General features: G+C 44.9%; 1 protein-coding gene across 1 annotated transcript in view; it reads left to right on the forward strand.

Annotated features, from left to right (window-relative positions):
- The window catches only part of LOC138349699 (uncharacterized), a 96,738-nt gene that overhangs the window by 79,961 nt on the left and 3,491 nt on the right, over window positions 1-13,286 (forward strand). Inside the window, exons 7-11 of the mRNA XM_069308684.1 lie at window positions 5,597-5,757; window positions 6,693-6,782; window positions 7,497-7,714; window positions 10,744-10,986; window positions 11,910-12,100. Of these exons, the coding sequence (XP_069164785.1) occupies window positions 5,597-5,757; window positions 6,693-6,782; window positions 7,497-7,714; window positions 10,744-10,986; window positions 11,910-12,100 (903 nt within the window). The remainder of the gene's footprint in view (window positions 1-5,596; window positions 5,758-6,692; window positions 6,783-7,496; window positions 7,715-10,743; window positions 10,987-11,909; window positions 12,101-13,286) is intronic.

Consider the following 13,286-nt stretch of genomic DNA (forward strand, 5'->3'; position numbering starts at 1 on the left):
GGCCATTCTAAATTAAATGTTTGCCAGCGTCCCATATGCAGCGGTCGCGCGTGTGTGAGAGAGAGGGAATGAGAGCAATGAGAGACATGATAGTGAGAGGCGGCTGAGCAACACTTGCCTCACAACAAACACTTAACCTTTACTTCTGACTCACTCGACGCGTTTCCCATGACGTCGACAATATATTATAAACTTCCCTATTTTAAATCGTCAATAATAGTCTGCTACGACAATAATGAAGTATGGAAGGGGGTTGGAGAGTAGGCTAGGCTACCATGGTATGGTGAGGTTATGAAGGTGAAGCGATATAAAGTGGATATAAATGAGTTCATGTAGGAAAGCAGTGGCAAATGTCACACTGACAATTTAACCCTGTTCTTACGTACACAAATAAAGTTGAAAGATAAACACAGTGAAACATTTTAAAAGATCGATAATTTTCTATGCTTTACCTTTCTTTGATACTCGGTTGTAAACATCATTTACTCTTGCATTTGCATAATCATTAAAAATAAAAATAAACTGTGATATGGCATTAACTCCCACAGATGCTCTCCACTTCCTGTTTACATAATTTGATAGTTGACATGTTTACGGAGTTTCTTATTTTTTGTTATATAAAAGAATTAACACTGATATTGTGCCGTCGCTGCCCCGGAGGCCGCCTACACATCATACTACAGGTGCATAATTGTTGATAAAAACCCACATATTGTGAAGGACATCCACTCACTTTCCGACAACTCTGGCCTGTTGGCATGGGTGTCCGGGTACAGTGATTGGCATGGGTGCCCTGAATTTTAAATTAAAATTTGCCCCGAGGGGCGAGTTTATTGGGCAGCGCCACTCATCCTCTGAGTGGACACATCGCCATAGTAACAGTATTGGGCAGCGCCACTCGTCCTGTGAGTGGACACACCGCCATAGTGACAGTATTGGGCAGCGTCACTCATCCTGTGAGTGGACACACCGCCATAGTGACAGTATTGGGCAGCGTCACTCATCCTCTGAGTGGACACACCGCCATAGTAACAGTATTGGGCAGCGCCACTCGTCCTGTGAGTGGACACACCGCCATAGTGACAGTATTGGGCAGCGTCACTCATCCTGTGAGTGGACACACCGCCATAGTAACAGTATTGGGCAGCGCCACTCGTCCTGTGAGTGGACACACCGCCATAGTGACAGTATTGGGCAGCGTCACTCATCCTGTGAGTGGACACACCGCCATAGTGACAGTATTGGGCAGCGCCACTCGTCCTGTGAGTGGACACACCGCCATAGTGACAGTATTGGACAGCGCCACTCATCCTGTGAGTGGACACACCGCCATAGTGACAGTATTGGGCAGCGCCACTCGTCCTGTGAGTGGACACACCGCCATAGTGACAGTATTGGGCAGCGTCACTCATCCTGTGAGTGGACACACCGCCATAGTGACAGTATTGGACAGCGCCACTCATCCTGTGAGTGGACACACCGCCATAGTGACAGTATTGGGCAGCGCCACTCATCCTGTGAATGGACATACCGCCATAGTGACAGTATTGGGCAGCGCCACTCATCCTCTGAGTGGACATACCGCCATAGTGACAGTATTGGGCAGCGTCACTCATCCTGTGAGTGGACACAGCCATATTGACAGTATTGGGCAGCGCCACTCATCCTGTGAGTGGACACACCGCCATAGTGACAGTATTGGGCAGCGTCACTCATCCTGTGAGTGGACATACCGCCATAGTGACAGTATTGGGCAGCGCCACTCATCCTGTGAGTGGACATACCGCCATAGTGACAGTATTGGGCAGCGTCACTCATCCTGTGAGTGAACACACCGCCATAGTGACAGTATTGGGCAGCGCCACTCGTCCTGTGAGTGGACACACCGCCATAGTGACAGTATTGGGCAGCGTCACTCATCTTGTGAGTGGACACACCGCCATAGCAGCATGTACAACACTCCCCAATAGGAAGAAAACCCGCTGGGTTGTTCATCCTGTCACTTGCACCCAAACACAGCTGGGACTTGCTTAACTGTCTCAAGTGAACAGCTCCTCAAACAAGAAGATCTATCAACCCTTAAAAGCTTACGTTATCTTGCGGGTGCAAAATGGGGGAATCTTTTAAGAACATATTTGACAAATAGTGTTTTCCTAACTCAAACAATGTGGGGTTTATTATTCTACAGTTATTCCTAATGTCTCTCAGGTGTTCACATTCACGTAGATAGTGGTCAAGGCGGTGTCCATCACTCTCAACACAGATTCTGCAACTTCACTGATGAACTGTTGCATCCATTCCGAGTCTCCATGGATATTTGTATCCAAGACGGATTCTCGCTATTACTGATTCTCTCCCGCGTCCTCCTCCTCTTCGTCCATAAAGATTGGGATTGCCAGCTGCAACCATGTTGTACCATCGTACAGATTCACTGGTTTGTGCTTCTATCCTCCTTCCCTCAGTTACCTTGTCACGGTGATGTTGCCTGACAATACCTCTAATTTGTAGTAGAGTCTTGGGTATGAAGTATTCAATATAGTCTCCTTCAGCGCCTCCAGCAGCCAGCACATCTGCTCGTTCCCCTGGTACAGTGATTGGCATGGGTGCCCGGGTACAGTGATTGGCACGGGTGCCCGGGTACAGTGATTGGCACGGGTGCCCGGGTACAGTGATTAGCATGGGTGCCCGGGTACAGTGATTGGCATGGGTGCCCGGGTACAGTGATTGGCACGGGTGCCCGGGTACAGTGATTAGCATGGGTGCCCGGGTACAGTGATTGGCACGGGTGCCCGGGTACAGTGATTAGCATGGGTGCCCGGGTACAGTGATTGGCACGGGTTCCCGGGTACAGTGATTAGCATGGGTGCCCGGGTACAGTGATTAGCATGGTTGCCCGGGTACAGTGATTAGCATGGTTGCCTAGGTACAGTGATTGGCATGGGTGCCCGGGTGCAGTAATTGGCCGGGGTTAGTTTAGTTCATTTATTATGCACCTCATACCCATCTTGTGGGCGGTAGTGGAAAGAGTTACAGAGGCACATAATGGGCTCAGAGACTGAACCCCACAATTCATTTAGCTAAGCAAGTTACAATCTTGATGAGCTAGTTACACAATTCAGTGTAAGTCGTCACATCAACAATGGGTTCGAGATCGACCACAAGTACAGTTTCTAAATTAAGCAACTGACATATGTGGAGAGCTAGTGTCACAATTGATATGTTTGTCCTGCACACCGCCCCCCATCCAGTGGGCAGCGGTGGATAGGTTACAATCACTCAGTTACTACCTACAGTTAGCAAACTGGGGATATTTGGCTAAAATTTCTGGTAGCAGATTATTTTGAATGAAATATTTACACATCGTTGGAACATTGGTTATAGAATTGTCTCTGAATTCTCGTATCTTTTCGCACTCCATCACATAGTGACGGAGGGTGTGCGAATAATTTTGTTGACACAGTTTACATTTGGTCAGGTCTACATCAGCAGATAATGAGAATTCCCAGAGATACTTGTAACCGAGTCTAAGCCGAGCAGTAGTAACATCTAGAAGTCTGCTGATTTTATTGGATGATCCATAGATGTGTGGCTCCTCTTGCATGATAGTATGGTGATAGATGTCCCGGGTGCCCTAGTACAATGATGAGTATGGGGTGCACAATAAACTACCGCTCACAGGGATGAGTATGGGGTGCACAATAAACTACCGCTCACAGGGGTGAGTATGGGGTGCACAATAAACTACCACTGACAGGGGGTGAGTATGGGGTGCACAACAAACTACCGCTCACAGGGGTGAGTATGGGGTGCACAATAAACTACCACTCACAGGATGAGTATGGGGTGCACAATAAACTACCGCTCACAGGATGAGTATGGGGTGCACAATAAACTACCACTCACAGGATGAGTATGGGGTGCACAATAAACTACCACTCACAGGGGTGAGTATGGGGTGCACAATAAACTACCACTCACAGGATGAGTATGGGGTGCACAATAAACTACCACTCACAGGGGTGAGTATGGGGTGCACAATAAACTATCACTCACAGGGGTGAGTATGGGGTGCACAATAAACTACCACTCACAGGATGAGTATGGGGTGCACAATAAACTACCACCCACAGGGGTGAGTATGGGGTGCACAATAAACTATCACTCACAGGGGTGAGTATGGGGTGCACAATAAACTACCACTCACAGGATGAGTATGGGGTGCACAATAAACTATCACTCACAGGGGTGAGTATGGGGTGCACAATAAACTACCGCTCACAGGGGTGAGTATGGGGTGCACAATAAACTACCACTCACAGGGGTGAGTATGGGGTGCACAATAAACTATCACTCACAGGGGTGAGTATGGGGTGCACAATAAACTACCACTCACAGGGGTGAGTATGGGGTGCACAATAAACTACCACTCACAGAGGTGAGTATGGGGTGCACAATAAACTACCACTCACAGGATGAGTATGGGGTGCACAATAAACTATCACTCACAGGGGTGAGTATGGGGTGCACAATAAACTACCGCTCACAGGGGTGAGTATGGGGTGCACAATAAACTACCACTCACAGGGGTGAGTATGGGGTGCACAATAAACTACCACTCACAGGGGTGAGTATGGGGTGCACAATAAACTACCACTCACAGGGGTGAGTATGGGGTGCACAATAAACTACCACTCACAGGGGTGAGTATGGGGTGCACAATAAACTATCACTCACAGGGGTGAGTATGGGGTGCACAATAAACTACCACTCACAGAGGTGAGTATGGGGTGCACAATAAACTACCACTCACAGGGGTGAGTATGGGGTGCACAATAAACTATCACTCACAGGGGTGAGTATGGGGTGCACAATAAACTACCACTCACAGAGGTGAGTATGGGGTGCACAATAAACTACCACTCACAGGATGAGTATGGGGTGCACAATAAACTATCACTCACAGGGGTGAGTATGGGGTGCACAATAAACTACCGCTCACAGGGGTGAGTATGGGGTGCACAAGACAATGGCCGCCACTGGTAGCTACAGTAACATCGTGTACTAGGTTTTATCTACAACTTTATCTCCATCCTCCACAACCAGGTTAAAAGGCTGGCATTTCCTGTTAATTGTAGGCTATGTAATATTTACTCTCTCCAGATATGATAACATTTAGTTCGGTTATTTGTACGTTTACCCATTTATTGCTAGGATATCGTATGCAAGCATGGAGCCCAAGCACCTTGCCTTACGTGGGAATTGAAACCTTAAGCAATCGGTAGAGTCGACTATGTTAACCTCAGATTAACTAAACTTCACCCCGTGACCTGAACTCTCCTTACAGCTGTCTTCCACTCCACCGGGTGGTGTCAACTCGTACGCCTGACAATTTAACAAAGCTTATATTCTCTTTGTTAAACGCGTCTATAGTGTCAGGTTAAGATGTACTGGCTTAGGTTAAGCTCTATAAGATTAAGTTAGTTTGGGTTGGGGTTGAAATCCATTGGCAAACCATCTTTTTGTGTGTATGATATGACTTTTATCAGATTCATCTGCCGTGAACGTGCCTGTAACTGACCTCGAGTTATCTTTTCAGCTGGTGATTTGGTGTTCAATAATCTTCTATGTGGCCGACCTGTGCCTGGACCTGTGGGTGTGTGCTGCACACTTCGAAGCCCTCCGTCCCCAGTCTGCCTGGTTCATCTTCTTCTGCATCCTCTTGCCTAACTTGTACGCCGGATACAAGTCCCTTCAATGGTGAGTCCTGGGTGTGAGGGACCCACACCTGTACACACCTGTACACTACAAGTCCCCCCAGTGGTGAGTCTTGGGTGTAAGGGGCCCACACCTGTACATAGCTGGACACACTACAAGTCCCAGCAGTGGTGAGTCCTGAGTGTAAGGGGCCCACACCTCTACACAGCTGGACACACTACAAGTCCCAGCAGTGGTGAGTCCTGAGTGCAAGGGGCCCACACCTGTACACAGCTGGACACACTATAAGTCCCAGCAGTGGTGAGTCCTGAGTGTAAGGGGCCCACACCTCTACACAGCTGGACACACTACAAGTCCCAGCAGTGGTGAGTCCTGAGTGTAAGGGGCCCACACCTCTACACAGCTGGACACACTACAAGTCCCAGCAGTGGTGAGTCCTGAGTGTAAGGGGCCCACACCTGTACACACTACAACAAACAGTAACTGGGAGTAGAATTTACTAGTGTGTTTGTAAATGGGACAGTGTGTGAGCAAATCATGATGCAGGACGAAGACGAGGTGGTGTTGGAGGACGAGGTAGTGGTGGAGGATGAAGTAGTGGTGGAGGAGGACGAGGTGGTGGTGGAGGATAAGGGTTTGGTGGACGAGGTGGTGGTGGTGGAGGACGAGGAATTAGTGGAGGACAAGGAGCTGGAGGAGAATGAGGTGGTGGAACGACGAGTTGGTAGATGTCGAGGTTGTGGAAGAAGACAAGGTGGTAATGGAGGAGCAGGTTGTAGAGGACGAGGAAGAAGTGGACGAGATGGTGATGGAGCTGCAAGTGATGGAGATGGAGGAGAATGCAGTAGAAAAAATTAGCATGAGGAGAATTACAAGGGGGAGCATAGTGGGAGAGAAGGATTGGGGGGGGGGGGTAATGAGAGTAAGGGATCGTAATAATGAGTGTTGGTGAGGCCATCTAGTGTCTCCTTTCCCAGGTACTTGCGGGCCCACGAGCTCTTCCCCATCAGGAGGCCATCGGTGTGGATTGTCCGCATCCTCTTCTTCCCCATCAGTCCCATCCTCAGGTAGGTTGTATCTCACTCCTTCCCCATCAGTCCCATCCTCAGGTAGGTTGTATCTCACTCCTTCCCCATCAGTCCATCCTCAGGTAGGTTGTATCTCACTCCTTCCCCATCAGTCCATCCTCAGGTAGGTTGTATCTCACTCCTTCCCCATCAGTCCCATCCTCAGGTAGGTTGTATCTCACTCCTTCCCCATCAGTCCCATCCTCAGGTAGGTTGTATCTCACTCCTTCCCCATCAGTCCCATCCTCTGGTAGGTTGTATCTCACTCCTTCCCCATCAGTCCCATCCTCAGGTAGGTTGTATCTTGCACCTTCCCCATTCCTATTGCATGTTATCTTAAACCTGATGTCCCTGTTCACCTAGCAGTATGGTACCTGGGAGTTAGACAACTGTTGTGGGTTGCATTCTGGGGAAGGTCAGTAGCTGACCTAGGGAGGAGTTCAATAAGCCTCAATTCAGGTTTCCTGTCCCTTAAAATGAGAATTAATTATAACGCATCAAGCAGTGTTGGATCCTTACTACAGAATCATATACACTGAAACACTTGATACAGATGGCTGTAATACCGTATTGAATCCTTCCTACAGAATCATATACACTGATACACTTGATACAGATGGCTGTAATACCGTATTGAATCCTTCCTACAGAATCATATACACTGATACACTTGATACAGATGGCTGTAATACCGTATTGAATCCTTCTCAACAGATATTTGGATGCATGGCGGTATGGTCGGCGTGCACGGCAGCACTGGCGTAACCACAACTTGCCACAGGAGCGTAAAAGCTTCGAGAAGTACCTGGTGGAGAATGCTGAAGTGGCCCTCCTGCGGCTAGTCATCATCTTCCTCGAAGATGCCCCCATAGTTGTCCTTAACTTGGCTCAGCTGCTGCAGACCCCTCCCGTCCAGTGGACCAAGATATCTGGTAGGCATTGGTTCACGGACATCGCATGGCATTGACCATTACAGACAGTACTAACAGACCACTGCACAGAAATGCTATAACACTAGAACCATTATCCATAAACACTACAACCACTATTCAGGAACCACTACACACGAACCATGACCTCAGTAAGACCAGAGATGGAATATGCAGTGATTGTTTGGTGCCCATATCTCAAGTGAAAAGATGTGCATCTAAATGGCCTTGGAACTGAAGAACGAAAGCTACAAGGAGTGGTTAGTGGCATTAAATACACCAAGGGGGTAGAACATAGAGGAAAAATAGGTGATGTGATCACTATGTCCAAAATAGTAACAGGAATCGACAAAACTGACAAAATAAGAATTTTTGAAAACTTCAAAGTTTTTTAAACAAAACTGCTGAAAAATATTAGAAAGTTTACTTTTGCAAAGAGAGTGGTAGACAGTTGGAACATGTTAAGTGAGGTGGTGGTGGCCAAAACCGTCAGTAACTTCATGGCTTCATATGACAGTACTGAGAAGAGAAGACACCACAAGTGCAGCATGTAACTACACTTGGGTAGTTATATTTTCGTAATTAGACACACACACACACCACCCCCCTTTACCCCCCACATATACAACAGAGTAGTAGACAGTTGGAACAAGTGAGGTGGTGGTGGAGGCCAAAAACTGTCAGTACTGTAGTTTCAAAGTATACAACAGAGAGTACTGTACTGGGAAGATAAGACACCACAACCATAGCTCTCATCCTGCAACTACTTAGGAAACTACACTTAGGTAATTACATGAACTATTCAGGAACCTCTAATTTCTTAACAAAATTGTAAATGTAACAAAAAAATTGTAGATCACTGTAACATGATCAGTGTATATTTCTTTGGAATAAATCAAATGTTGAAAGTAATAAAATGTCCTTTTCTAGAGGGCAGCCAGTAGCTCCCTGAGCTTAATCTGGATCTGCCAATCTTCCAAGACTGGACCATATCATACCAGGAGCCAGAATCTGGCTCATTCTGCAAGGTGATCAAGGGAACAGGGAATCAGACATCAACCACAAAAACTAGAAACAAAATATCAGAAAGCATTGGTGTAACAAACAAGTGAATGTATGAAGAAATGAATGCATGAAGAAAATGAGGCACCCAAAGAAAGCAAACAATTGTTGTTGCAGGCTAACTTATCTTGAGGTTATCTTGAGATGATTTCGGGGCTTAGTATTTCCGTGGCCCGGTCCTCGACCAGTCCTCCTTTTTGTTACACACCCCCAGGAAGCAGCCCGTAGCAGCTGTCTAACTCCCAGGTACCTATTTACTGCTAGGTAACAGGGGCATCAAGGTGAGAGAAACTCTGCCCATTTGTTTCTGCCTCTACTGGTGATCGAACCTGGAACCTCAGGACTATGAATCCAAAACTCTGCCCACTCAGCTGTCATGGCCCCATAATGCTGTTGCACATAACTGCTACCAGATGGCAGCTGAGGTCACCAGATTCCAGTGTCAGCCCAACAGGGAAGACAATAATAGAGCAGGGACTGGGAGTTATAGTGGCTTCCCGAGCTTACTCACAATGATGCCTTGACAGAGAGGGCTAACTTTTCTGAAAAAGGAATAACAGATTAGTAAAGCACAAAAGACCCGGGGTGGTGCAGTGGTAACACTCGGTCCGTGCTTTGTGAGCGATTTGGTCTAAGTTTATATCCTGGTTGGGCAGGATTGGCTAGGCACCAATCCTTAACTGTATGCCTCTGTTCACCCAGCAGCAGTTAGGTACCTGGTTATTAAACAACTGGCAGGTCATATTCCAGGAAAAACTAGTGGGTAAAGCTTACCATGCACTAAGGGAAAAGAAAGCTTCAGCCTGCTAACAGTGAGTTAGCAGTCATCTGTTCTTGTATTCACCTGTGTGTAAAAAAAAAAAAAGAAAAAAAAAAAAGAGCCTACTGGCCTAATATCTGGAATGGCCAGAAGGGGGTCAGGGAAAGAAATATGATAGTTGCACACCAAACGGTAGTCTCAATGACGCTGAAGGACATTTTACAAGTAACAAGTGGCCAACATCACGTTCAACTATCCGAAGTGCTGGGTTAGGATATTATCCATGGTAAATTGCAAAGAACACTGTCAAAGCAGAAAATTTCTACACATCATAAGTGACAATACACAGCCTGCTGGCTGAACATAACCACCTTGCAGATGACCTGGGAGAGGTAGGCATTAGAACAAGGAACTGTAGACACAGGGTTGAAAAACAAGGCCTTCACCCCCAAGAGTGCGAGTAGTGCACAGATAACCACACCGCAGCCACAGGATAGTGTATGATGCAAACCCCAGCTAGATAGAATCCATCTAGAAGGCAGAAGTCTCATTCTAAGCGGATGGAAAAAAGAGAGACCTTGGAAATCATTTGACATGCCCTGATGACTAAATCTCAAGAAGCCAGAAGTGAGCTATCCTCAACCAAACCATCCCTGCTGAGGCATTGAACAACAAGGACACAATCCAAATGAAGATGATGAGCTTCATCTTGGCACCCCACAGGAAATATGGGTGCCAATGCGTCATCCAGGCTACCGCAGATTCACCCAGTGTAATGTGCATCTGCCACAGTACTGTGGTAACCATTGTATTTCGTCAGAAGTATACAATTATACACAATTTTACCAGGCAAAACCACACATGCAAATGTTTTATTATAAACCAAAATACTGTATTGTTTTAAGTTCTATATACAGTATCAGGATTTCATTTACAATAGTAACAATTTGTAATATTAAATGTTTCATGCTTAAATCAAGATTAGTGTTAAATACATAACACATTCTTAAATACACATTGGGTACATTATTAAAAATTCTTTACCAAGTTCATTAAAGTAACAAAAGAAAGTGTTAAAACATGTACATAACACATCACCACACACAAACACTGTCAGAGCAATGTACATACCAGTACTGTAATCAATAGCATAGTTCACATCCTGAAGAGATTTATTTTTTATAAACCATGTAATGTTTATTTCCTACAGAGGGCAAGGCAGACCCAGAGATTGTACGTCTAGGGTCGGTGCTAGCCAAGCTGTTGTGTACCATGACACTGGGGGTTGTGCATTACATGTCGTGCAACAAGTTAGCGTGGCATCTAGCCAACACTCACAACAAGAAGTCTCAGGACTCGGATGTTCACTCGACCAAGGATGAATGGGAGAGCAAGGGCAGGCTGTCTTGGGCTGCTGAGTTGGCCATATATTGCTGGCAACTGCTAGCTATCAGTAAGTGTAGTACACCTAGTTTACCTTAAGTAGGTTTCAAAAGTTCTTCTACTCCCTAAGCCCTGCCTGGGGCTAAGCTTGTTTAGTGGTAACTTGGTACATCAGGCTTTTACTGGCAGCTGCCTACAGACCACCACATCCACTACAACCCAGTTAAACATGCTGGCTGCTCCTACACCCTCACTGACCTTTCTTGTTACTTCACTTCACACCAACAGCTATGTGCTCACTTCTTAAAACTGATAGTGGATCAGTTATTGTATTTATTCTAACTAAATTTACAGCTGTATCTCAGATAAGAATAATGGAACTACAGAATATTGGTCTTCTTTATGTGCAACCAAACTCATTCACACATACAGTATGTCCAAATTATGCTTCAAAGAATCCAGCAATTCCACATCTATTATGTTACCAGGTTTTCTGCTACATAAATCAGCATTCCTTTCCCAAACCAATATTTACCTAGGTTATTTCTGAATCTTATAAACTGTTGCAATTCATATCCATTGTTTTCATGTGCTATTTTGTGTTGATGTACATTATTTAACATTATCAAAATCCTCTCTTTTATATCCTGTCATCCACTTGTACATTATCATGCCTTATCGCAATTTTCCAGTTATAAGCAAAATAATAACACACACACACACACGATAATAAATTGGTGTAATTTATATGGGTTTTATGTCATTTGTTTTTATTATATACATACAATGGAATTCTTTTCCGGGGCTTTTTGCCAAATACATATTTCCTAGCATTATTTTTGCCTGAATTTACTGGAGGGCCCCCAGTTCTAGTGACATCAATGGGGGCAGGAAGCCAGCAACTCCTGGAGGTCCCCCTTCCCACACCCCACTATTTCAGAGGATTTTCTCCAGATTTTACAAATTAAAAAAAAAAACTGTACTTATTAACAGCATCCCGAGTGGTGGCATACGCTCTCTTCTGGGTGGTGCACTTCAGCTTACTCTGGGTACCAATTCTAATTCGCTGGACAATTCACACACTCTGGATCTACTTTGATGTTGCCGAGATGTCACTTATCAACTCCGTTGCCTTCGGGGGAGTCTACCTCTTCTCCTTCGTTACAACTTCGCCTGGACGTCAGGTAACCATGGCTCTATTTGAATACAGTACCTTGGTATTTCCATGATGTTTTATCTCTGGTCCATATTGTTAAGTAGAGAAACAAGTAATATTTGACAAGCTTCAATGACAAGATGAGTGGTAACTCAAAATAAATTACAATATTGTAGTAGTGTTAAAAGCCCCTCCACAGCAAGATTTTCTAATTTTGAATAAGGATAAAAAGATGATAATGATTATTGATGATAAAAATTCTGATAGCAGCATTATAGTGATAATAAATTATTTTTAAATTGAACTGTATAAATATTAATTCCTTAATTAGTAAAACATTACTAGTAAGGATGCCTTTTTCCTGCTGATATCCAGGATCAAGTCTGAAGTACAGTAACTCCTTTTTAATGAACTCAGAATTATAATACCGTACTGTAAATTCATGTTGTCTCTCGGAAACCTCCACTCTCTTATTTCTCCCCAAATAAGTGTTGTAATAACTTTTCCAATTAAAAATATTTATCGAGACGCAACAGACTCGGATTGAATTAGCTCCCATTTCGGTGACGTCCAATACTGAACAGCAATAGGATGTAGCAATATTATATTACAGTACCATACTCTACATACAAGAATTAAGCAAAGAATGTAATAAAATGCTCTTTCTTGAGGGCCTACAGTAGCTTCCCAGACATTATGTTGGGAAGCACTAAATGCATGCTGACCTTATGGCAATCACAACCGGAATCTGGCTTTCTCTACCAGGCAAAGGAAGCTTAAGGATCAGAAATCAACCCAAAACCAAGAAGAACCCACCATTAAGATTAGGTAAAACAAAAGCAACTGCTTCAACAAAGAAATATCTGAAGCAAACAGTAACTGTCTCCAATTTTTAAAACTCCAACAACCCCACAAGCGAAAAAGGATTAGTGAGGAAACGGTGAGCTATCGAGAGCCCACCAGAAAATGGTGTCTTGTTACATTCAATAGCAGATTTCTGGGAGGCCCTGCAATAAATCCCCAATGGCAAATTTGCCTTGTTTACTTCAGATTTTATTAATTTCACTTTCTTCAAGAAATAGCTTATATTATTATGCCTAAGCTTTCTGAAGATTTTTTTTTTGGTTTTGAGTTGAACTCTGGTTCTCATGTTCTCATTGCCTTGTAGTGTGTGTCAGATTCTAGTCCTGGCTCCCAGTAGGTCAAGCATGGGG

This window comes from Procambarus clarkii, chromosome 63 (assembly GCF_040958095.1).
Source record: "Procambarus clarkii isolate CNS0578487 chromosome 63, FALCON_Pclarkii_2.0, whole genome shotgun sequence".
In the NCBI taxonomy this organism is placed as follows: Eukaryota; Metazoa; Arthropoda; class Malacostraca; order Decapoda; family Cambaridae; genus Procambarus; species Procambarus clarkii.